Source organism: Gracilinanus agilis, chromosome 3, assembly GCF_016433145.1.
Source record: "Gracilinanus agilis isolate LMUSP501 chromosome 3, AgileGrace, whole genome shotgun sequence".
Lineage (NCBI taxonomy): Eukaryota > Metazoa > Chordata > Mammalia > Didelphimorphia > Didelphidae > Gracilinanus > Gracilinanus agilis.
In genome coordinates this window covers 486,940,908-486,968,251 of record NC_058132.1, presented here as the reverse complement: position 1 = coordinate 486,968,251, position 27,344 = coordinate 486,940,908, and the positions used below count along the sequence as shown (strand labels likewise).

The 27,344-nt window shown below is 36.1% G+C and overlaps 1 protein-coding gene across 1 annotated transcript in view; it reads left to right on the top strand.

Moving 5' to 3' along the window:
- The first annotated feature begins 7,249 nt into the window (after nucleotides 1-7,249).
- VWA3B (von Willebrand factor A domain containing 3B) overlaps nucleotides 7,250-27,344 on the top strand; it is a 253,855-nt gene continuing 233,760 nt past the window's right edge. Inside the window, exons 1-4 of the mRNA XM_044669294.1 lie at nucleotides 7,250-7,313; nucleotides 11,335-11,559; nucleotides 17,615-17,709; nucleotides 19,897-20,147. Coding sequence (XP_044525229.1) covers nucleotides 7,250-7,313; nucleotides 11,335-11,559; nucleotides 17,615-17,709; nucleotides 19,897-20,147 — 635 coding nt within the window. The remainder of the gene's footprint in view (nucleotides 7,314-11,334; nucleotides 11,560-17,614; nucleotides 17,710-19,896; nucleotides 20,148-27,344) is intronic.

Here is a 27,344-nt window from a genome sequence, read left to right as displayed (position 1 = left end):
CAGCTGTGTGACCCTGGGCAAGTCACTTGACCCCCATTGCCTAGCCCTTACCACTCTTCTGCCTTAGAACCAATACACAGCATTGATTCTAAGATGAAGGTAAGGGTTTAAAAAAAAAGAATTCTATTCTCTTGTTGAATGAAAAGCATAATCATCTGCAGTGTTTTTTATTCAAGGACATAAAGATACTTTTTTTTGTGTGTGTGTGAATGCCAATTAATTCTATGGTGGTAGGAATCAGTTAACTAATACTATAGCTACTTGACCAATTCAATTCAGGAGGGAAAAAACTCAAAGTGGGAGAGTAAAACAAAATGACTTTTTTAAAATGAAGAAGCAATGACATGGAATCTTCAGGAATTAAAGGATTTGGAGAGACAATTTCCACTTCTAATTGGGACCTAACTACATTTCTTATTTTACATTCCCCTACCCTCTACACCCTGACACGCATATTATATGTGTGCACACAATATACATTGTGTATACATTTGCATGCATGAACACGTACACACATAGACATGTGTGCACACACATAAACATGTATGCACACACCTAGGTAAATCTGTGTGTGTTTATTTATAGATATTCATAAAGATATAGATACAGATAATATGTACATATATTTTATCAGATTTCTAAGGTTGCTAATTCTTGAAAATCAATTCTAAACCCTGTGATGATAGTTGCCATTTTTATAGAGCTTTGAAGTTTGCAAAAGCTATATATTTATATTTGATCCTCACAAAAACCCTGGGAGTTAGGGGATGTTATTATCCCCATTTTACAGATAATGAAACTGAAGCCAATAGAAGGTAAGTGACTGATGAAGGGGCTCCTATGTGAAAAATACATATATGTATGTATGCCATGCCTGTACACAATACACACATGTTATGGTAATTGTCATTCTTGACAGCCCTATCCACAGATATTCCCGTTTTGCAAATAATGCCCTTCCCCAGTACCTGTGAACTAAAAAAGCATGGTGTTCTGGAGCCAAAGTCTCTGCAGATTATTAGCTGTGTAAAGATGGGCACAGCCTCCTAACCTGTCTGGACCTCAATTAACTCTCAAAAACCTGTCTACTAAGCTGTAAAATGTATGCAATCTGCGTTTGGGCACGGACATCCTAGGCAATGGATCTATTACTTTATGTGAGAGCCTTGAAAACAAGGGCTCTTCCTTCCTCCCTTTTCTCGGTATTTCCCTCGTTTTGTATAGTGCCTGTCACATAGCTTTTAAGACAAATTTACTGGTTGACTGACTTCCAAGCTTGGGGGAATGTTCTTTCCTTCTTCCTTCTATTTCTTCTGCTTTCCTGCCTTCTTTCCTTCTCCAGAATGCGTATTTCCTTCCCTGGCAGCCTCACCCAAATCTTACATATCTCTCGAGTCTCCCTAATGCCATTACGCTTCAACAATTTCCAAGTCCACGTTCTCAGGAGGACCCAAAACGGGAAATTCTTCCTCATCCCAATCTTTTGATGCAGTACAGGCTGCTAAGCGAGCTTCGCGCTGATTGGATAGCACTTAGCAACAGCGGACATCTCCACGGTCAACATTCACTTGGTCCCTGGAAACCAGCGAATCAAAATTCTAAGCTTCCTGCCACAGAAAAATACAACAACTGGAACGCGGCAGGGAAGCTTGAAATAGGTTTTTCGCTTTCTTGGAAGGGGGGGCTCTCTCAACCAGCCAGATGTTTGTTTCACAACTCCTTTCCTGTCTTAAAAGCCTTGAGAGATGGGATGTGAGCCGCTGATTAGGAACTGTCTTGTTTTTCGACTGACTTTTTATCTTGTAAGTTGCCAAATTCAATTTTCTCCTGACCAGTCCTCATGTGATATCTGCCCTCTCCTATCCTAGAATCGTGATAACATTTTAGTATCACAAAATCTTGGAGCTTCAGGAGAGCTTGGAAATCATTTAGTCCAATCTTTCCTCATTCTAAAGATAGGGAAAACTGAGACAGTCTCTCAGAAAAGACAAGGTGATTTGTCAGAAGACACAGGACAGAGACCAAAGCTTTTCCTACTAGATTATAATGAAAGCATTTATTTCACATGGGACAACTTTCTCCCCCCTCCAAATAAACAGATATCTAGATTCTGTGTGAGCCAAAGAGGAAAAGATGATGAAATTCATTTGGGTAGCGTATATTAGTTTCATTATTGAGATGATAGATAATCGGCAGGAGTTTATTTAAAAAAAGTAACACATTTAAATCTGAAGATTTTGTTCTGATTTTAAAAATTCCAATGATTTCCCAGCCAACAAAGCCCTCATGCTGGTTACCACAGCCAAAATGCACAGTTTTTATACACTAGTAAGTACAGACAAATCCTAGTTTCTTCTGACCTCTTCATGGATGTTGGAGGTTTAATAGGATTAATTTATCATATAGACCACTCCTCTTTTTTTGTTGTGGTTGAGTTTAGCTTTTCTGTTTTCTAAATATTGTCCCTTCTGTGGAGTACCCTGTCTTTCTCAGGTTTTCTTTCTTATTACTTCAACCCTCAGACCCACTCCTCTGATTTTTTATTGCTATTTGCAGCATGTGATCCTTCAGAATCTTTTATCTGGTCTGGTCTTGACAAAGATGTGGAGATGTGGTAATTTTTCTTTAAAAAAATTAAATTGATTAAAAAAATTAATTAGAACCTGCCATCTCTCTCCCTATTTCTGGAAAGGAAAAAAAAACCCAACAACTCCTGTAACAAATATGCAAAGTCAAGCAAAACATTCCCTTATAGAACATGTGCAAAAATGTATTTCTCGTTCTCCATTTCTAATATGTATCACTTCTATGTGAAGATGTGGTCAGTATTCTAAACCACTGGACTCCTGGAATCATGGATGATTATTGCAGTGATCAACAATCTTAATCCTTTCAAAATTGTTCATTTTTACAATTATTCTCTTGGTTCTGCTCATTGCACTCTACCTTAGTTCAGAGTGATATCAGTTCAAGTGTCTGTTCCTCTATACCTTCTTCATTTGTATATATTTCTATTTGCAAACCCTCTTCACTGATTATGTAAAAAAAATTCCTCTATCTTTTCCTTTTCTTTCTAAGTATATCCTTTTCCTCTCTTTTACTTTCTGTATATTTGACATCAAAATATTAAAATAAAACATCCCTATGTGTTCTAACTTGTATATCTACCTCAATTGATTCTTGTTGACATCATGGCTTTTAGGGGACACTTATAACATTCCCCTCTCTCCATTAGAATGCAAACACTTCATCCTTATAAAGTCTTTTTTGGTTGCTTGATTGTATTTACCTAAGTTTCTATCTTTTTTCTTTTTTTAATCAGGAATGTTTAGAAGTGCTTTATTTTGTTAAATATTCATTTTTAATCTGTAGGATTACACTTGGTTTTGCTAAGTAAATTATTCTTCATCATATTCCTATATCTTTTGCTTACCTTTGTTAAATTCTCTCTTCCTTTATAGTGGTAGGTGCCAAATCTTGGTTGATCTTGACAATGGCTCCTTGATACTTAAGCTTTTTCTATCTGGCAGTTTGCAGTATTTTTTTGTTTATTTGTTTTTGACCTGAAAGCTATGGATTTTGGGTAAGACTTTCCTAGAAGTTTTCTTCTTGGAATTATTTTAGGAGATAATTGCTGGATTCTATGTTCATTTTGCCTTCAAATTTTGAAAGATCTGGACATTTTTCTTCCATGATTTTTCTTTTAGTAGGACTCTCAGATAGCTCAATTACTCTTAACTTATTTCTCCTTTATCTGTTTTCTAAGTCAGTTTTTTATATGAGGTACTTTAAATTTCTTCTATTTTTTAAAAACTCTTGACTTTTGATATTTGTTGTCTTATGGAATCCTTAACTTCTATTTGGCCTATTCTAATTTTCAGGGAGCCAATCCAGGGGCAAATAACACTTGTTTCTTTTCTAATTTTTAACTCTATCACTTATTTCATTTATAATATTATTTTAACTTATGAAAAACCTCTTTCATCACTTCTTCTAGGAATTCTAATTGGTATATAGGCAAATTGTGTTTTTCTTCTAGTCTTTTTAGATATTTTGAAATTGTTCTCTTCTTCTGGGTTTGTCCTGGGCATTCCTAGTTTCCTAAAATCTCTTGATCTTTTTTATTGTTTAGTCATGCTTCCAGTGATCTACTTTGGGCAGTCTGACATTGATAGTTTAGATGACAACTCAGTTTTTGAGTCTATGATCCCAGCCCCACTGAAAAACTTCTTCCAATACCCCTACCTGCCCCACCCCCAGCTTTTCTAAGTGGGGACTCCATTCACTTTTTACTTTGGGAAACCTTACATTAGGAGTTCTGACTCCAGTTCTGTGTTCTAGGTCCTAAACTGCTGGCTTGGGATAGAGTTGAATGTAAGATCTTCTCTGGGCATCTCTGTACTGCAGACTTCTGGGTGCTGAGCTCAGACTCCTAGATCCGTTAGGAGACCCCTGCCTGTTGATTAGGGCCCTGGGCCTAAATCTGTGATAAACTCTAGAAATTCTTGCCCTGCTGTTGTAGCTTGAAGTTCTGGGCATTGAGTATACACTCCAAGTCAGAGATGCTGACCTACCCAGGGACAGAGTCAGAAATCTAATATCCTCTGGATTGTCTTAGCTTCGAGCTCTGAGCACCACTGTGAGTAATACCAAGGGGCAGCTAGGAAGCATAGTGGATAGAGTGCTGGGCTTATAATCAGGAAGACTCATTTTCCTGAGTTCAAATCTGATCTCCAGACACTTTATGGGCAAATCATTTAACTCTGTTTGCCTTAGTTTTCTCATCTGTAAAATGAGCTAAAGAAGAAAATGATAACCTGTTCTAATATTTTTGTCAAGAAAACCCCAAACGGGGTCATGAAGAATTGGATGAGACTTAAAATGACTAAAATGTGAAATGAAAAATGTGGGTACTTCCATGTTTGACTTGGGCCTGGGGCTGAATCTCTTGATTAGATCTTTGTATCCCTCTGCTAATGCCCTAGCTCACTGCTTTGTATCAATGTTGGGTCTGTGATCTTGGCATTTCCTTATTACATAGTTCCACCTTGGCCATTTATTTATAGATCAAATTTTGATTTTGCCCTGGAAAGTTTGGGCTGGAGTAGTTTCTTCCTTTATTCATTCACTACTTCATCCAGCATTCTTCTTAGATCATCGATAGAGAAGTTGTGAGGGGATTTGGACAGTACCAGTTTATTCTTTTCTGCCATCTTGGCTATGTCTGAATAGCAGCATTTCCTGAGGAGAGAGTACAGCAGCAAGATATTACCTTCTTCACGGGCACCATGTCCACTCACTCCTTTCCTTGAGAATCTCTCAATTCTTGAGTTCTCATCATTAGGCTGACATGAGCACAGAGATGTCTATTCTCATTCCCACCTCCACCCCCACCCCCTCCCCAGGAAGGCAGCAAGGATTCCTAGGAACTAAAATAAATCTTTGCTTTGCTATTGTTCCTCAAAGGTTATTTCATCTGTGACCACAGAAGGACTTTCCAGGACAAGATGGATTAGTACCACAGCTCTGTCATCATAGCCTTTGTGGGTTGTAAATAGTTTTGTCCCACAATTGTTTGAGGTAGATAACACCCAGTAGTCCAGGAGGACTGTATTTCTTTACGAGTGATTATTATTTCTTCCAATGAATCCATAAGAAGAGATTCAGATTCTTTTCTGGAGTTACTTGTTTTCTGGTTTATCATACATTAAGGTTTTTACAACCCCCATCTTTTCTTTTTTCCTAAACTCTTTCTTCCTCTTTTCTCCACCCACCTCCCCTAATTCTCCAATATGAGTGGTTTTTGCTTCCTTTTTAAAAAAATCTAGATTTCCTTTCCCTCCTCAAAGTTTCCATTTTATTTACTAGAATCATATATAATCCTGGTTTGTTGACCTTTACAATATAGGGCAAGTCTCTCTTGGTTTTCCTTGTGTTTGATTATGTATGATGAACTTATTTGCAAAAATCCCTGGCTTCATATTCCAATTAAATACACTCAGCAACAGGGGGCAGCTGGGTAGCTCAGTGGATTGAGAGTCAGGCCTAGAGATGGGAGGTCCTAGGTTCAAATCCAGCCTCAGACACTTCCCAGCTGTGTGACCCTGGGCAAGTCACTTTACCCCCATTGCCCACCCTTACCACTCTTCCATCAAGGAGCCAATACACAGAAGTTAAGGGTTTAAAATAGAAAATTAAAAAAAAAATAAATACACTCAGCAATGAATGAACTCTCAGAAGAGAGAAAGAGAATGAAAGAGAAAGAAAAAAAAGAGAGAGGAGATCATACAGAAACAGAGAACCACAAAGACAGAGATAAAAAGCAGACAGAAAGGTAGAGACAGAGAGACAGAAAACCACAGAGACAGAAAGACACGGAAAAAAATGACAGAGAACATGGGGAGGGAGGAAAGGAGAAAAGGAGAGAGGGAGGAAGGAAGGGAGTGAGAGACAGAGACAGAGAACACATTTCTCTGTAGGCTGGGAGTAATCTGAAAGGCATGTGGAAATTGAAAAAGAAGGCAACCTTTTGTTAGGAGATGCCCTTTCTAAATCTTCTCTTGTTTTCCCTGGGTAATTTCCATTTTTCCAATTAGCAACATTCTCTACAATGAAGGCATTTGTTCTCAGGTTAAACAAACAGTGTTTTGGCTTGACTTTGTCATATGGAATCACACAGGCTTTCAGATCCAGTGTGTCCAGAACTTTTTTTTTTTCCTGTCAAAATTGGATCTGGGAAGAAAGAACTGGCACATGCACTCCATGTTTGCATGGGTAGGAGGATTCCAATTATCTTTGATTTGGTACCATAAAAGCCTCACCTTAGTTGAAATGCAAAATACAGGGCTTGAAAATTCTTTAGGTTTCATAAGAAGTCTTTGGGGAGCGTAATTAAGCAATTTTATGGGCCAGTATTTACCTTAACTGGAGTAAACTACTCACTCCACATTCCATCTATATAATGTAAGGAATACTCCAAAATATAGCAAGGACAATGAGTGCTTTTAGGTCTAGAAGAAGGTTTACCTCTATGTTGAAACCATAATTTTGAAATGTAATGTTGAAACAGTTGAGATTGTTTATCTTGAGATGCCCTTTCCTGTCTCCACAGGAAACACTGCTCAAGTTAAAGGCTCCTTTGCTGGAGAAACGTATATGAATCCCGAGTGAGAACCATTCCTTCCATTATTCTGATCCCCTGGCTTCTCAAATTAAAAGAAGAAGATCAACCCCAAACACTACTTAGAAAATGACCAGAAACCTGCCGGGAAGGCTTGTTTGGAATGAAAATGAATACCATGAGGAAATAGTTGGTATTTCTGTTTGTCTGAATATAACTGTTATATTGCCACTAAACTTTAGCTGTATGTGTGGGAAAAGGCAAGATATTCACAGAAGGTAGGAATTGGACCATTTCTTTGGTGTTCCCCATTTATATATAACACCCAGTTTGGACTCACTCACTCCTCCAGTTTGCACTCATGACTTCAGGTTTGTTGGATCTTTAGAGGGTGATGACAACAAGACAATATCAAACTTGTGGGTATTTCTCCTAAGCAGTATCCTTTGGGAGTAGAAGCGATGTGGGCTGGCAGTGGGCAGTAAGGGGCATTAACAGGAACGGGACTCATACTCTGAAATCTTCTATTTCTTACTAGCCAGCACTGGTTAAACAACAACTGCAAAACCCATAGTTCCAGCATTAGTCAAGCATGAATTGTAGATTGTCCAGTTACCCACTCTGTGTACAGGATCTATAAAATCCTATACTGAGCATCAGTTTTGTGCTTACTCTGTTTTATTAATTACTCAGAACTAAAAGACATAATGAATTACTTCCAATGTATTGCATCCCCAACCCCCCAGGTTCTCACTCTAGAAAGGCAGGGAGATCTCCCTTGCTTTGACAAACGATGACAAGGTGGACAATGGGGGAACATGGCACCTGAGCTCTGGGGACTCTGGCATTCCAGAAGAGCCCCCAAACTTGTGCATGCTCCTTATTTCCTGTGGCAACAGAATCCAAAACATACCTCCAGCTGAATTTGGAATGAGAGATAACAAGCTCCCAGACTCCAATAAATATGCCAACCCTGATTCACAGTGTGTGGAAGCTGCCACTCTACTGTGAAAGCTTCCACGCCTCAATTGAAGCTGCCACTCGACAGCAGAGCGGCTATTCCATACTATCAGCTCCAAAGAGGCTACTCTACTAGCCCCTGGGCTTGTCCATCAGCCCTAAGGCTACCTGATTATCCTCCAGACTATTTCACTGAGGATTAGGATATTATACCACCATAAACCACTTCTTCTTCAAATAAAATTCTTTTCTTCTGCATTGAATGGAGTTTGAGTCTCTCATTCTTGGGGCTAGACCCTGCTACAAACTCGGATGTGTTTTCCCCATATCACAAGAACATCTTTGATGTCTGAACTCTGAGTCAAAATATCAGCAAATAGGGCCCAGCTGGGTGGATCAGTGGATTGAGAGTCAGACCCAGAGATGGGAGGTCCTAGGTTCAAATTTGACCTCAGACACTTCCTTGCTGTGTGACCCTGGGTAAGTCACCTAACCCCCATTGCCTAGCCCTTACCACTCTTCTGCCTTGGAGCCAATAGACAGTATTGACTCCAAGATGGAAGGTAAGGATTTAAAAAAAATCAGCAAAGGGGCAGCTGGGTAGCTCAGTGGATTGAGAGTCAGGCCCAGAGATGGGAGGTCCTAGGTTCAAATCTGGCCTCAGACACTTCCCAGCTGTGTGACCCTGGGCAAGTCACTTGACCCCCCATTGCCTACCCTTACCACTCTTCTGCCTTGGAGCCAATACATAGTATTGACTTCAAGACAGAAGGTAAGGGTTTAATAAAAAAAAATCAGCAAATATCCAATCTGACTTAATAAAAACTATATTGGAATTTTGGTGAAATACCCAAAGCCAGAGGCATAATTAGGGGTAAAAAGGGTCTTGTTGAAATAGTGAGTTCATTGACACATTTGTACTCTTTCAGTAGCTTGGAAACTGAGCTTAGCATTTGATTAGCAATAATAATTAGTTAATTATTTTAAATTAGCTTTAATTAGGAATTAGTTAGAAAGAGCAGAATAATTGGACAGAAAGCTACAAAATGGTGCTTTGCGTCCCTAGAATGATTCCTCCCCTATTCAGACTCTCCTTTAGGCTGATGTCTCAGGATTTTCCCTCCTCCCAACTGAATTTGCCTTAAAAAGTTAATTCCAGCTTGTGTTTTATTGCCAGCTGTAGGTGCCAGAACTGACTCTGTTTAGAGTTCATGCCACAGTACCATGTTTCATGTGGTATAGCAATTAATAAATGAGGTCCTCTGGGTACTTTCAGTCATGAAACTTCCTTGGCAAGGACCTGACATAGACATGTTAGCCCATACTTCTGTATTCTGTTAGGTTGGGTAGAGTCAATAAAGCAGTTGTTAAGTGAGTATTATTTACCAGGCACTGGACTGGGGATACAAAGGAAGACAGTAGGCAGTCCCTTCTCTTGAGTAGTTTGTAGTCTAATGGAGGAGATAACATTCAGATAATAATACACAAACAAGATTTATACAGTCTAAATTGGAAATAATCATAGAGAAAAGGTAATAGAATTAAGGGGGAATAGAAAAAGCTTCCTGTAGAAAGTGGGATTTTTAAACTGCCATTCGAAGGAAGGAACCCATGAAGCAGAGATGAGGAGGAAGAGAACATTCTTGGCAGGAGAGATGGCCAGTGAAAATGTCCAGTGACAGGAGATGGAGTGTCTTTTTAAAAAATTTTATTTTATTATTAAAATTTATTAATTCATTATTTAAAATCTCTTTAAAATATAATAAATAAAATAAATATCTTTTTTAAAAAGTTGTGTAGAACATTCAGGGTTTATGTGGTCTAAAATTTTTTTTAAATTTAGAATATTTTCCCATGATTACATGATTCATGTTCTTTCCCTCTCCCCCTCGCCTCTCCCCTCCCCATAGCCAACGTGCAGTTCCACTGGGTTTACCTGTATCATTGATCAAGACCCATTTCCATATTATTGATAGTTGCACTAGGATGCATCTACATCCCCAATAATATCTACATCAACCCATGTGTTCAAACAGTTGTTTTTCTTCTGTGTTTCTACTCCCAGATGGAGTATCTTATTTGAGGATCAGGTAGGAGACCTATGTCAGTGGAGTGTAGACATGTAGATAGCTTAAACAAGATAGATACATAAGGAATAGGCAGAAAAAATCATTTTCTTTTGGTCTGAGGACTAAAATCATCTACATTCCCTAGATGTTGAGGTAAATGGAGCCTCCTGATAACCTCTATCACAGTGACAAATTGTGTTATTAAGATTGCGAGTGCTATTTTGTCTTTCCAATTCAGGGGTGTCTTGGAGCCACTTCAAACAGGATTGCAGAGCCAATTGTTAAAATTTCAGTGGGAGCATTTACACCTCAGTAATTGGCAAAAGCTACAAACCAGGGCTTCATTTCTTGTTTTCTTGACTGTCTGGACTTAAGACTGTGTTGGAAAAAATGCCAACAATTCAGATTATACCTAAAACTGTCTTGTGCTTCTTATTTTTTTTCCTTCAGAGAACAGTTGCTAAACATTAGTCAGCACACTTTGCTCTGCTCTGCTGTCTCTTGGATTGGCCCGTGTGATCTGTGCCCCTCTGCGGATTTAAATTCCTCTGGCTGAGGAAGAGCTTCTGTATCTCTTGAAATACCCACAGATGGTTCCAGGATAGGTATTAAAAGCAACGTAGCCCAGGAGCAAATGTAATATGCTTCCTGTTCCTCATTCTGCTGCTGGTTCAAGTTATTTGTGTTGAACCTGTTTTTCTTTGTCACTTTCTCAACCTGTAAGATAAAAGCATTAAAGCTTAGGTCTTAGTCATCATGATATTAAAAAGATTTCTGAGTTTGAGTCACTTGTAAACAAAGTACAAGGTGTGACTATTTTTGGAAGTTTATAGTTGACAAATGGAGAGGAGGAATGAATGTAAGGGCATAGTGAGATGTAGAGGTGAGGAGTTAAAAAATGGGCAAAGGAGGATATTCATGGTTCAAATTAGTGAAAAGAGCACTAAATTTGGAATTAGGACACCTCACTTCAAATCTACATTCTTCCACTTCAATAAACAGTCAATTAGCTTCTCTATGACTTTTGTCTTATGTGCAAAATGGGGGCCGATGATTCCTATCTACTACACAGAGTTGCTTTGAAGGTCAAATGAGAGAATATAGGCAATTTTCTGGAAGCTGCAAAATGCCATGTAAATGTGAGGTATAAGTTTCCCAATTGTGTTTCTCTCCCTTCCTTTACAGTGGATGCCCCAAACCAAAACAGTGAAACAGAGTTGGTGAAGTTTCTAACACTAACCAATCATGACAGACCATCATCTAAGAGTGAGGCATCAAGCAACACTCAAGGACAGTTGGATTGGTACAATCTCATTTCATCAGAGGAATGGCTTCGAATTCATGGACTCAAAACCAAAAAACTAACCCTGTCCCACATTTTATCTCAGATTGGATTTCCACATCAGGAAGGTATAGCGTCTGCAAATCTCGCATACCTGGCAAACCATCTGCCATGTTGTGTGCCATTTTTTATTCCATACATTACTGAACTCTTTAAAGAGACAAAAAAACTACAAGTGCCTGTAGTCCCAGAATGACTATTAGGACATGTGTGATTTAACTCTTTTCCTATCACAGCGTGGTATAGTATATTTGGTTTTATTCTAAATGGATTGGTTAGTGAACTGACTAGTGTTTAATACTACCTTAATACTTAATTAATTACTAACTAATCTTCCTCACAACAGAACTCAGCCTTCAAATGGCACCCTTGCTTTCCTTAAAGAAATCTCGTAGAACACAAAGTTCTTCCTTTCTTGTTTTTTTTTTAAATCTTTCCCTTTTATCTTAGAATCAATAATATATATTGGTAGGCAGAAGAGCAGTAAAGACTAGCCAATGGGGGCTAAATGATTTGCCCAGGATCATATAGCTAGGAAGTGTCTGAGGCTAGATTTGAACCTGGGTCCTCCTGTCTACAGGCCTGACTCTCAATCCCTGACCCACCTAGCTGCCCCCAAATTCCTCCTTTCTTTACAGACTGACAGTGGCTCAATCCTATGTTGCCATTTTGTTCAGTTTTCATTATTGTCTTGGTTCCAAATCCAGTCAGATTCTGAAACTTGATATGAAGGGAAGTCAATCCCAAATTTTGATCAGGTTAAGGAAGTGGATGGAAAAGGACCAGGTAGAATAAGGAGGTACCTGGAACCTGCTAAAAAAACTTTGAAACTGTGGAAAAGGCTTTGAGTGAGTGCCACATTGACCAAATAATCAACCGTGGTTAAATTAAGTCCATTCTTACTTTATATTTGAAAACTAGAAAGTGGGAGATGCTTTGGGATGTGAAGACTTATCAGGAGAAAGTATTTAAAAAATTTTCTGAAAGGACTTGAAGTAATTGGCAAACTGGTTGTCTCTCCCCACCCCCACCCCCCAGAGACTCTGATTTTCTTTCTATTCTCTTTGAATGAGCAGTAACTCTATCCATGTGTTGTCCATCTGGACATTTACTTTACATTTCTCTTGTGTCCTCAAACAGTCCCTCACACCACATAGTTAGAAGTTCAGTAATGACTTGGTGAATGAATTAATTCTTGAACCACAAAGTCCTGACAGAGCCACAGTCTTGGGGAAAAGGTAAGGGGAGCTCTTTTGGATTCCAAAGTAAAAGATGGAGTGGAAACTTGCACCTTGAATTTCAACTCTGTTCTGATACCATTAGGTAATATAGAAAAAAAATGACCTTTCAAGAAATGGTGATTTCAAGTGCTGGGAAAGAATGAGCCCAGAAATGTCAACTGAATTAAAATAAGTAGGTACCACTCCCTCAAAGCTGCCACCTATTACAATTGTACCTTGTTGCTACTTCTAGCACTTTTTTTAAACCTTTACTTTGTCTTAGTAACAACTTCAAGACAGAAGAGCAAAGGCTAAGCAAAAGGGATTAAGTGACTTGCCCAGAGTCAGACAGCTAGGAAATATCTCAAGCCAGATTTGAGCCCATATCTCCAACTGCAGGTCCAACACTATCCACTAAGCCAGCTAGTTGACCCTTCCAGTACTTTTAAAGCAGGAGTTTTTAACCTTTTTTTTGGGTCATGGACTCCTTTAGCAGTCTGATGAAGCCTGTTGATTCTTTCTTTATTGTAATACTTAAAAATGATAACTTAAAATACATAGGATTACAAAGGAAATAAAAAAGTTAGTGAAAATAAAGATATAATTTTTTTTCTCATCAAAGTTCATAGATTCCCCTGAATTCTATTCACGGACCCTTTGATAGCTGTGGAGCCCAATTTAAGACTCTATATCTTGATATTTCTATGTCAGAGATGTCAGAGGGATTTTCTATGTTAGATGATAATCTGGTAGAAATTTGCATAGGTAGGATTTGAAAGGAGGACTTTTTAGGATGGTGACTCCTAAATTGGGCTTTGAAATAAATAGTCCAGATCAGATACATTCTGTATAATTATAACTATAAGGGACCTTGAAGATTACTAGTTCAACCCCTTATTTTACAAATGAAAAAACCTAAACTAAGAGAGCTATTTATCCATGGTCAAAGAGGTAATAAATTATAGAGATGAGATTTGAATCTGGGTCCTCTTGTCACTAAATCCATCCCTGTTTCTACTACACCAAAAGCCTAATTCTATTTATTTCTCATAGAACTCGATGCCAAATATGATTTAATAACTCATCCAAGAGAATATTTAAGTTTAGAAGATAACTTATCCATTAAATACCAATTCAGTAGTGCCCAAGCTTCCTTTAAGTTCTGTCTCATAGAACTTAAATTTGGCATAGTTAGAAAGAATCTTTTCCATCTGAACTCACAATTGGCTTGGAAAATTGATCCACATCTTGATAAGGGGGGGTGGTTTCAGAAAAAAAAAAGCCCCAAACACGACAGGACTATATGAACTGATGCAAAACGAAGTGAAAAAACTAAAGAGATCATTCTACGCAGTATCATCAGTGTTATAATGATGATTAACTGTGAACGCCTTGGCTAATCAGATTGATATAATGATCTGAGACTAATCCAAAAGACTCATAATGAAAAAGTGCTATCCATTTCCAGAGAAGGAACTGATGAACTCTAAGTGCAAACTGAAATATAATTTTCTCTTTCTTTTCTTTTTTTTGGGGGTATCTGGCTAACATAGAAGTATGTTTTGATGATTTAATCTGTATAATGAATTGACATTATTTTGCTTGCCTTCTTGGCAGAGGAGGAGTTGGGACAGGAGGAAGTGAATTTGGAATTCAAAATTTTAAAAGAAAAAAAGCATTAAAAATAAATAAATAAAGTTTTTTAAAGAGAAGAAAAAAAAGAATGAAAGATGACAACAGACAATCAAAGCATTGCCTGTGTATGTGCAAAGTATTAAAACGAATCTAAGCATTAAGTTAAAAAAAAAAGAAAAAAACATTTCTGTCTTCTTCTTCCCTCAATTCTAGGAATATGATATCAAAAATTAGAAGGCAGCAAATGATTCCACAATTCCTGAGTCAGAATAGCGTCTGGAGAAGCAGGAACAGCTCTGGTCTGGGTGGTAGGAGGCCTGGATTCTAGTCTGTATTTTGTCGCCAGTTAGCCAAATAAACCTGATGTATTATAATTTCTCTGAGACTGTTTCTTCGACTATAAAATGAATTGGACTCTAAAATAAAATTAATTGGGACTTGAAGTTTCTTTCAGTCCTCTTTTATTCCTCTTTTAAGAGCTAGAATTCTTTATATTAAGGCCTTAGTGTAATTCCTATCTTTTTTCTTCACTTCATACTTGCAGTAGTTCTCAATTTGAAAAAAACAATCCCAAAAACTAGGTCAGAAGACTTTGCTTTCATGAAATGTGTGAGCAATTTTTTTCTTTTTAAAATTTTTATTAATAGAGTTTATTTCTAGGCATCTCAGCTCCCCCTTCCCCTTCCCACACTATAGAATGCATCATACAGTAAACATACATACATATATATATGTATATACACATATATATATATAAATGTTTTTTGTGTTTCCATTTTTTCAATTCATTCTTTGGAGGTGAACATTCACAAGTTATTTTTCAAATATTAAATCTCTAGCTATATATAATGTACTCTTGGTCCTACTCACTTCATTCCTCATTATTTCATGTAGCTTTTTCTAAGTTAAAAAAAATGAATCAGCTCATCATTGTCTACTGGCCAATAAAAAAAGAAAACAATGTTTAACAGTCACCTCTTCATTTTTAAAAAGGATGTACAACATTTAAATTGAGTTTGCATTATTAACATTTTCTCTATCACTTATATCTAGACAATTGACAAAACAATAAACCAAACCCTGATTTAAAAAAAAAGTAGGAGTAGGAGTAGAATTCCATCATAATCATATATTATTATTTTTTAGTCATTCTCCAATTAATGAAATCCCCTCAATTCCCAATTATTTGCCACCACAAAGAAACCTGCTATAAATTTCTTTTCCTTTTCCCTGATCTACTTGGGAGACTGATATAAGGATATAATAGTTTAATAACTCTGGGTAAAATTCCAGATTTCACTCCAAAATGGTTGCCCATTCACAGCTCCACCAACAGTGTATTAGTGTCCCCATTTTTCCACATCCCATCCAACATTTGTCCTTTTGCCCCTTTGTCATTTTAGCCAATCTGATGGGTGTGAGCTATTTCAGGGATTTTTTTTTGTTTGCATTTCTCTCATCAGTTGTGATTTGGAGCATTTTTTCAAAATCTTACCTACGACTTTGATTTCTTCATTTGAAAATGGTCTATTCATATCCTTTATTCATTTTCAATTGGGGGATGGCTTTTAAAATTTCACAAAGTTCTCTCTACATTTTAGGTATGAGACCTCTATCTGAGAAGCTACTATGAGAATTTTCTCCCAATTTCCTGCTTTTCTTCTAATCTTGACAATATTTATTTTATTTGTAAAAAACCTTTTCAACTTAATATACTCAAATTTATCCATTTTAAATCTCACAATATTTTCCATTTCTTGTTCAGTCATAAATTCCTCTCCTATTCATAAATCTGGTAGGTAACATATTCTCTATTTTTCTAATTTGCTTATATCTCCTTTTGTGTCTGTATCATGCATCTATTTTGATCTTATCTTGCTGAATGGTATAAGATCTTGGTCTAGAACTAGTTTTTGCCAAACTACTTTCTAGTTGTCCCAAAATTTTTCACTAAATAGTTATTTCTCATTGCAATAGCTTGGGTCTATACTTTTGTCATGTACAAGGTTACTAACATCTTTTATTATAGTTTGATGTATTTCTGTTCTGTTCCATTGACCTACCTATTTCTTAGCCAGATCAGGTTGTTTTTATAATTAATACTTTAAGAATATATTTTTAAATTGAGTACTGCTAGACCTCCTTCCTTTACATATTTTTTATTAATTCATATATGAGCAATTAAAAAAAGTTTAAGGGGCTACATAGACATATGAAGAACCTGTTAGAATTGAAGCTTAATATTAATATTGAAATAATTAAAAAAACTTTCTTAGAATACTGAAAAAATGAATATTTGACATTTTTGGTGACATGTTTTACAGATCAATGAAGTGAGCCTCAAAATGGTCAAATGACCCAGAACTGTGCTACTAGTAAGATGGAATTTGAACTAAGCCTTCCTTTCTCCAAGTCTAGCACTCCATGCTGTTATTCCCTAAGTATAAAATATATTTGAAATTAACTTTTTTCAGGCCTGAGAACTAAGTAAAAATCCAATAAACTCTTCCAAGTTAAACCTAATTTCTGATAACTCACCGAAGCTTGTACTTTAATCAAACCAAGAAAAATAACTAGAAGGGAATAAGTATTTATACAGTTCCTACTATGTGCCAAGCACTTTTTTATAAGTATTAGCTCATTTGATTCTCACAACAAGCCTGCAGGGGTTGCTATTATTATCCTACTCATATGGTTGAGGAAACTGAGTCTAATAGAGGATAAATGACTTGCCTATGTCCACACTGCTAGTGTCTTGAGCTCATATGTGAACTCAGATCTTCTTGACTTGAGGCCCAACCCTTTATCCATTAGGCTGCCTGGCCATCTGAGAAGGTTGATCATTTATAAAACATAAGGATTGGATTAGATTATTCCTTAATTGAGAATTCTGTTATTGTAAACCAAGAAATTAGTCATATCTATCACTCAATACACAGAAAAATTATGTGTCAAAAATGGTTATGGTTGTATGAATCCTTGATCATTTGTAAAACGTAAGGGTTATTCCTAACTTGATTATTAGATTATTCCTAACTTGAAAGTTCTATTATTTTAAACCAAGAAATTACATATACATGGAAAAATTATAGGTGAAAAATTGTTATGTCTATATATACCCTTGAAGTGTATTATTATTTAAGACAGAGTATAAGGCATCATCGATTGACATTGCTGGGGTCATTGCCTAGACTATGGAAGAGAGAAAATAATGTGAAATAATAAGAAAAAGTAACAATCCTAATTTTCGTTTTTCTCGTAACTGCAGATTACGTATGTTCAATAGGGAAAATTGTGGCTTCCCGTTATGCGGATGGTCTATTTCGTCAATTCTGTAAAGCAGAAGATGGTACAATTTACAGGGTAAGTGAGTTTATCAAAAAGTATTATCTTTCATTAAGAGATGATAAGCTCTGGGGAATAGGATGTTGCAATACAATCTGGATTAACAAGCATAAAAGCCAAATTGAGATTTTACCAAAGATTTTCTTTGAATAGTTTAATCCATTTGTGTTTGATACAGTGTATTTCAGTTATCACATAAAATAAAACTTCCCTATTAGAGAGTTATGAGTAAAGAACATGACTAAGGGGTCAAATCCCATAGTATCAACAATAACTTGTTCCTTGAAAAAGACTATAAAATAGAAATGGAAGAGTAACTGAAAGCCAGGGCAACTATATAGAAAGAAGGGCTGGGAAGAATGAGGCTAACAGGCAAGAAAGGGACAATAGTATTATAAGCCCATTTTGAGTCAGGTTATATTTTATCCTTCTTTATAGTAATTTATGATAGCTGAAGGTACTCCTGGATCCAAATCTCTTATAAATAGTTAAAAGAAGGTACAAGATTTCTCTTTCTACATTGAGTGTACATTATAGAATTTCCTCTCTCACGCTGCCAATGAGAATCATAGAATTTAAAGCCAAGAGCCTAATTCTTCTACATTATAGATGAGGAAACTGAGGCTTAATTAACTTGTCCAAAGTCATTCAGGTAACAAATATCAAAACTGAACTTTGAACCCAGGTCCTTTGACTCTTGACATCACTCATTGAGATATCATTAATGGTCTTCAAAAACAACAACAGTGGAGACAGGGCTCCAGGAGTGGAATCAGAGAACCTAGATTTGAATTCTGGTTCTCCTACTTGTCAAAACCTGTTCTATGTTGAAAGTTATGTAACACTTGGGGCCTCAATTTCCTTATTTGTAAAATGAAAAGATTGGACTAGATGGGCTTTGAAGACTCTTCTAATTTTAAGTCTATGATAGTAATTTTCCCTGACCATATTGCCTTTCTTGTTTCTTCCCTCCCAAAAAGTAGTTAATGGGGCATTAAAAATATCTATTTAAAAACATGTATTTCAGGCATGACATAATTCAGTTCTTAAAGATACTACATAATTATACCTTATCTAAGCTCTGTACCTAATAGTGGTCTTCATGCTTACATTTATAGATACCTACCAATAATATTCAGGTGGTGCAAAGAGCCCTGGATTTGCAGACAGAAGACTTAAATTTCAATTCTGATTATTTACTACATGTCTCTATGAGCAAATTATTTCAACTTGTTAGGTCTCAGTTTCCCCAACTATGAAATGAAGGGATTGAACTAGACATCTCTAAGGTCCCTTTCAACAATAAATGCTATGATTTAATTGAATTAAAATTTATTTGTTATTTATTAGTTATTGGTTAAGCTCGGGGAAAGCACTATGTTAGAGAGAAAAGACAAAAACAAAATATTCTCTGCTCTCAAGAATGTTGTGCTTGATGAGGGGATAAAACATGGACACAAATTAGTAAACACAAAAATCATTTCAGGGGAGGGGGTGCAGACAGCACTAATAACTGGAGAATTGTCTAGATTTAATGTTTTCCTGTAGACCCTAATACTTTGTTGACTTTTAAATATGCATTATGAAAAATAGAAATATTTTGGGATTACATGAGATTTTTAGAGCATTATTCGTTCAAATCTTAGCTTTCACACTTTTTGTTGTTTTTCAGTTGATTCTGGCATGTTTGATTCTTTGTGACCCATATGGGGGTTTTCTTGACAAAGATACTAGAGGGGTTTGCCATTTCCTTTTCCAACTCATTTTATAGATAAGGAAACTGAGGCAAACATGATTAAGTGACTTGCCCAGAGTCACATAACTAGTATGTATCTGAGGCCAGGTTTGAATTCCAGGACCAGCATTCTATTCATTGTACCACCTAGCTGCCCAATTTCACAATTTACTGGCTATGTATCCTTCAGCAAGACATTTCATTTTTCTAAGCTTCAGTTTCCTGATCTGTAAGATTGGCATGGCAAGACTTATAAGATCTACCTCTATTATAAAATTTTGTATTCCTTCAAGTGATATGTAAATGTGAATTATTTGTATTTATTGTTTGACTTAGGTGAAGCTCTTCCAGAGCCAGGGACAATGAGATGATGATCCTGGTTTACTAGCCTTAAGGTTCCAGAGTTTGTCTTTATAATGGTATTTCTCTGTGCTTTTTTTTTTTGTGTGTGTGTGTATGTGTGTGTAAAGGTGACAGCAAAAACTGAGTTGATCTACCCATATGTGATTTATTTAAACGATGCTGTGGAATGCTTCAAGGAGAGGATGAATTGGTTGACCAGTGGAAGCCGACAAATTTTTGGTGTAATCTTGGAACAATGCATCACTATAGTACTAGATTTTGGCTCTCTGGATGAGGAAGAATTTAGCCTTTGCCAGGATGCTCTTGTAATGGTCATTGATGAACAAGTGGCCCAGTTGACGAAATTTAATCTCATCCAGTAAGTTGATTTCCACTTTCACAAATAAATGATCTGAAGAAAGATAGAATTCATACATGCATTTTAGTGAAGATATTTAATAAGTTAATAATATCAACAACAGTAATAATAAATATTTGCTAAATTAAACTGAATTGAATTGTCACCCAAAGGCCAATAGAGAGATGTATGGTGAGGAAATATTATGTCAATAGATGTATAATGAAGAACTATACTAGAGAAGAATATATAAGAAGAATATATGTATATATATATATATATGAAGAATTTATAAGGTAGAATATGATACAAAAAGGAGGTAGGTTAACCAGATGGGAAGAGCAAAAGATAACAAATGAAGCTGTCATCTTCCAGTGTTTTTTACTTAAAATTAAGAGATGTAGAGGAAAATCCTCAATAGTCTGAGTGAACTTCTTATGGAAGATTGATGGTGGGACATGGACAGAAGTGGAATGAAGGATTGGATGAATTGCAATCCATACCATTGGGGTGGGTTGCAAGAAGAGAGTACTCCTATTAATTAGTTATTACAGTACCAAATGACTTAATTAGAATCACAGAACCTCAGAGTTTGAAGTGATTTTATCACCTTTTTCCTTATCTATCTTTACTCTTCTTTCTTTACTGACTTTTTCCTATTCACATACCTGCATGCTAAAGTTTCCCCCATTCTTTTTTTTTAATTTTTTTAATTTTTTTTTATTTTAAACCCTTAACTTCTGTGCATTGACTCATAGGTGGAAGAGTGGTAAGGGTAGGCAATGGGGATCAAGTGACTTGCCCAGGGTCACACAGCTGGGAAGTGTCTGAGGCCGGATTTGAACCTAGGACCTCCCGTCTCCAGGCCTGGCTCTATCCACTGAGCTACCCAGCTGCCCCCCTAGTTTCCCCCATTCTTAAGAAGAAATCTTCTTTCCCAAACTCTTTTAATAAATGTAGCTACTCAATCATCTCTTTTCTCTTGTTAATTGACAAATCTTTTGAAAAATTAGTGTGACCTAATGTGCCTTTAGTAGAGCTGTGGGTTAGTCCAATCATTCTGGAAAACAATTTGGAACTATAGCCAGTCACTAAACTATATACACTCTTTGACCCAACAATACTGCTGGTAGGCATATAAGCCAAAGAAGTCAAAGTCAGAGGAATATTACTTATGTGCACGAAAATATGTATAACAATATTTTTCATTGTAGCAAAGAACTAGAAACTCATTAAGTGGGCAAATTGCTAAAGAAATTGTGATATATTAAATATACATAAATATGCAATAATATTACCACTTAAAAACTGAAAAAAATGAAAAATTCAGAGAAACTTGGAGAGAGTTTGATGAACTTATGCAAAGTAAATGAATAGAACCAAGAGGACAATTTGCATGATGAAAATAGTAATGTAAAGAAAAGCTAAACCTTCAGAACTCTCATCAATGTGGTGACCAATTATAACATCAGAAGATGATAACATATGACATTCCCCACCACCTCCAGCTCATGTAGGAGGTGAAGAATAAGGCATACATTTTTCAGTAATGGCTAATTGTGTCAATTTGTTTGCTTGGCTAAATCTATTTGTTATAAAGGAGATATGCTATTTCAGAAGATAATGTTTGAGTTGTAAATAATAATAAAAGAGCATCAATAAAACATTAAAAACACACAGAAGGAGATGGAGCCAAGGTGACAGAGTGATAGGAAGCAGTGAGGTGAGTTCTTTTCCATAAATATCTAGTAGATCTAGAAAATACACTGGACCAATTCCTATTGGAAAAAATCCAGAAAAAGTCAGTGAATCCTTTGTCTAGTCCAGCTCATCATAAGGAGATAGACAGGTGCTGTTCTTCAGACACTGGAGATGGATCAGGCCACTAGTATGGTCCTTCAAACACTCCACTGCCCTGGGAGAGACAGGATAAGAGGAGAGGTCTCAGACCTATAGCGGGTCACCCCATAGATTGAGATGCTAAATGTCAGCTTTGTTGCTCACTATCCATTTCCAAGGCGATTATCCAGGGCAGAATGAGAAGGAGACCTGCCCAAGTAGGGAGAAGGACCTGAGAAATATGTGGAGCCAGTATCAGCTTTAGCAGCATGGCTCATATTTCAGGAGCAAAGCAAGACTCATTTCTAAGAGGAATAACCAAGATGAAAATCCCAGGCTAAAGGAGAGTTTGCAATTATGCTGACTCTGAGCCAAGAGAGCTTTTCAGTTGGCTGATAAAGAGTCTAGCAACATTCTACTCTTGTTTAGATCCATACTAAGGTCAGGAACTTGCAGAGCTCAGATAAGAAGGGGAACAATCAGACTTTGCCCTTGATCAAACTATCTTGAGAGCTTTGAAAACTTGTAGGTCCTCAGCCTCTCTCTGAGATCCTGGAATAACACAACACTTAATATCTGAGGAAATCAGCAATAAGATTATCCCAGACTTTCCTCTCAGAAGTGTAACAGAACCCAGCCCTATCATTAAGTCCAAAGTCAGGAAGTAAGCTGGAAAAATGGACAAATACTGCCACCTCCACCCCCTATTACCATAATGATCTATAATGGTGTCAAGAACTCTATAGACACAAATTCAGAATTGAGAAACTACAGACTCAAGAATTTCTGGAAGAGATGAAGTAAAAAAAAAAGACTTAGTTTTTACATATGAAATGATAGAGTCTGAAGAAAGAAGAATTGAAAGGGGAATTAACAGTACAAGAAATTACAAAACTTTGCCCAAGGAAATTTTCTGAAAATTCAAATGGACCACATAGAAGCCAATGGATTTATGAAGCAATAAGAAATATTAAATCAAACTCAAAAGGCCTCTCAATCCATTGAGCCACCTAGCTGTCCTCACAAAAAATATTTGTAAGCTTTTTTAAGGTGGCAGAGAACAGGAATCTGAGAGGATGCTCATAATTAGGGAATGGATAAACAAGATATATTGCATAAAGCAATGGAATATGATTGTGTTGAACCTTATCAGCATAATGACTAACCAGGATCCCAGAGCATTGATGATGAAACATACTGCCTACCCTCCTAGGAGAGGTGAAGAATTCAGAATAAGATAATATTTTTTTTAGGGCATGGCCAGTGTGGAAATTTGCTTTGATAAATTAGATATGTATGCATTGTTTTTGTTTATTTCTTGTATTTTAAAAAATCCTTACCTTCAATCTTAGAATCAATATTATATATTGCTTCCAAGGCAAAGGAGCAGTAAGGGCTAGGCAATGGGGGTTAGTGACTTGCCCAGGGTCACACAGCTAGGAAAATGTTTCTTGTATTCTTAATGGGGAGGGGAGAGTTTGAGGTGGGAGGGCAAGAAGGTAGAACTTGTAGGATTAAAACAAACAAAAATTAATATACATAAATGTATATATGTATATAAGTATTTATAATGTTTGCATATATGTGGTACACCCTCATACACGTAAACTTGAAAAGTATAACTAACAGAAGGACCAATCGCAGTGTCTGAAGACTAATAATGAAATATACCGCCTGCTTCAGAGTGCAGATTGAGATTCTTTGTAAATACTGACAACAAGAAATTTAATTTTGCTTGATTATATATATATTTGCAACAGGTTTTGTTTTTATTGTTTTCTCAATGTAAGGAGGAGGGAAATGGGAGTCAGAGAAGCCTGACACTGGTTAGAAAATAAAATAAAATTTGAATAAGATCAATTTAACTGATTTAGTTTTTTAAAATAGTTTTTTTAAAAAAACAACAAAAAAGTCATGCAGAAGGGGACATGAACAAATTTTATTACTACCTTGTTAAATTTAAGACTTGAAAAATAGACTGTAACAGTTCATGCTTTTGTATAAAATCCTCTTTCCTTCTTTGTATATTGAAAAGTTTGTTTTCATTGACAATTTAAGTTCATATTTAAAATTTAAATTTGCAGGGATTTTTTTATGATTTGGTGACAAAGATAAAATATTTTTTAGAGAATAGGCTAAGGTTATTATGAGATTTTTCACACATGTGGGTATATATATACCCACATATGGAGAGAGAGAGGAGAGAGAGGAGAGAGAGGAGAGAGAGAGAGAGAGAGAGAGAGAGAGAGAGAGAGAGAGAGAGAGAGAGAGAGAGAAATTATTGTTGTTGTTTAGTCTGTCTGACTCTCTGTGACCTGGAGGACCATAGTACACCAATGACATTTTCTTGGCCAAGATATTGGAGTGGTTTGCCTTTTCCTTCTTTAGTGGACTGAGGCAAACAAGTTAAGTAACGTGCCCAAGGTCACACAACTAGTAAATGGCTGAGGCCACATTTGAACTCATTTTCCTGACTTTAGACCCAAGTGTCTAGCCAACTAGCTGCCTTTATATAAATAAATATTTATATATACAAGTTCTATGTAAGCTGAGTTTTTTCCACTGTTTTTGGTTGGACCTGTGATTTTAGAGTAGTACCAGGCTCTCCATTTTCCATATTAAATTGCTTTTCAATAAAATTTAGCTGCTGTTAACAGGAAAAGGGACTGGACCTGTGATTTTTTTGGCACAGGCAACTCAAAGATGATGGAACTTCCTTTACCAATGTAGATCAGCACCATTTCTGCAAGTGAGAGTCTTAGAGAATGTCCTAGAGAACTGAGATTAAGTGTCTTCCCCAGAATCACAAAGCCAGTATGTCAGAGGCAAGAAAAGAACCTAGGTCCTCATGGCTTCAGAATCAGTTTGCTATCTCCTATGTGGTGGCCTTTCTCAGCTATTTTATAATCATTTTTATTTTTATCATTGAACTTTCCCATTTCTGGTATACCTAACATTTGGTGCCCTTTTAAAATGAGTAGCTTCAATGTGATTTTGAGATTTGAAAATTAGCCGTTAATTCATATGACACATGGGAAGTGTTCTCCATTTTCTTAGAAGATATAATTTGATAATGAGGAAAAAGAAAAAAAAATAAATCTAAAAAATACTTTTCTGCCTTGCTAACAGCATGTTAGATTTTTAGCAATAAGATTTATATATATATATATATATATATATATGTGCACATATACATTTGCTAAACAATGTAAAATAAGGGAATGTTAGTATATTGTGAATCTACATATTAAAGGCTCTCCAATCTAGCTTTGGATTTGAAATCATGAAATGAAATTCTGTACAGAGTCTATATCATGATAGTCTGAAGAGTAACTGAAATTAGGATCTATAAAGTGACAACTTTTGCCAAAAGATCAGGTGGTTGACTTTATGGAATTTATTTCAAATAGGTTTCAAATTTTCTTATTTACTCTGGGAGTGGAAAAAATTAGTATTCATTTCCCACCTTGTGATTGCAGCTTTAGCAGTTCATGGATGGTAGCTATGCATCTCCTAGATTTAATTTTTCTTTTTAAACTCGTGCCTATAGACTTATGAGCAAGTGTCTTAGGTGATCTGAGTCCCTGGTTCTTCTGTCAACAGGGGAAATAATTTCAGATTCTTATTTCTATGATGCAGATTACTAAAGAGACGAAACATAGAAGCAGTAGGCTTAAAAAAAGTGCTAGTCAATACAGTATAATTTTTTCATTTTTGATGGGAAATAGAATCATAGGCAACCTTTTTAAACCCTTACCTTCCATCTTAGAAATAACGCTGTGTATAGTTTCCAAAGTGATGAGTGGTAAAGGCTAGGCAATCATTTAACCCCCATTGCCTAGCTTTTACTGCTCTTTTGACTCAGAACCAATACATAGTACTGATTCTAAGACAGAAGGTAAGGGTTTAAAAAATAATAAAAAGAGATATTCATACTTGAAAAAGTTCAGAACCATTAGACTCTGGATGATCTCTAAGGTCTCTCTTAGCCTGAGAGATCTTTTGATGAATCTTGATGAACTATGGAAAATGGGTTGATTTTATTTAGAATTATGTGTATATAGATGTCATAGATTAATTTGCATGATTGGTACCCTAAGTCTTTTTATTTTCTCATAAAACTATTGCAATGTTGTGTTTTCATATAAGTTATTTCTGATATTTCTTTACTCTTTATGCAGCTTGTGGAAGATTTTGAATTTCTGATCCTTGTGGTCATTTGGGATCTATTTGATCTTAATATCTCTTCTCATGGTTAGAATATTCTGCTTTGAATTGTAACATTCAAAGACTGTTAAAAATATGGTCCTCAGAACACTAATCTTTGTTTTAACAAAACACAATCATTACAAACAAATGCTTTCTCCTTCCACACCCACCCAGCCACATAATGAAGTACCTTCCTAGAAAACAGTTAAGCATGATGATGAGGTAATACAACTGATGATACATGCTACCTTTCTTGTTTTATAGTTTATCAACTATATATTATCCATTGTTTTTAACCTGAATAAGCTGTGTAGTGTTCTTTTTTTTTTTTTAACCCTTGTACTTCGGTGTATTGTATCATAGGTGGAAGATTGGTAAGGGTGGGCAATGGGGGTCAAGTGACTTGCCCAGGGTCACACAGCTGGGAAGTGGCTGAGGCCGGCCCTGAACTCAGGACCTCCCGTCTCTAGGCCTGACTCTCACTCCACTGAGCTACCGAGATGCCCTTTGTGTAGTGTTCTTTTGATTTTACTTTTTTTGTCCTGTATTACTTCATGCAAATATTCCAGTTTTTCCAAAATCTTCTTATTCATTGATTGATTTATGTGGAAATATAATATTAAATTAGTATGATAATTAAGTATAACATAATATATTCCATTACATTAATCTAACACAATTTGTATATTCATTCATGAATCCTTGTGTATCTGGCATCTAGATTTCTGTTATTACAAATAATGCTTCTTTGAGTATTACAGTATTTTATGGAACTGTTTTTGTCAGCAAAATGATTTTGATAAATTGCTTACTATCTGTGAGAAGGGGAAGGAAAGGAAAGGAGGAAGACAATTTGGATCTTATAATTTCAGAAAAGATATGTTGAAATTGTTATTACATTTAATTGGGAAAATAAAATATCTGAATAAAAATGATTTTGATAAATTTTGATAATGTTTTATTTATTTCATGGCTTTAATCAGTTAATAAATAAGCATTTATTGAGGACTTATGTGCTAAGCTTAACAAATGGATTTCTTATTAATTACTGACATTATAGTTATCTTTTTCTTTTTTCTTTTTCTCCCTTCTTCCTTTCCTTCCTTCCTTCCTTCCTTCCTTCCTTCCTTCCTTCCTTCCTTCCTTCCTTCCTTCCTTCCTTCCTTCCTT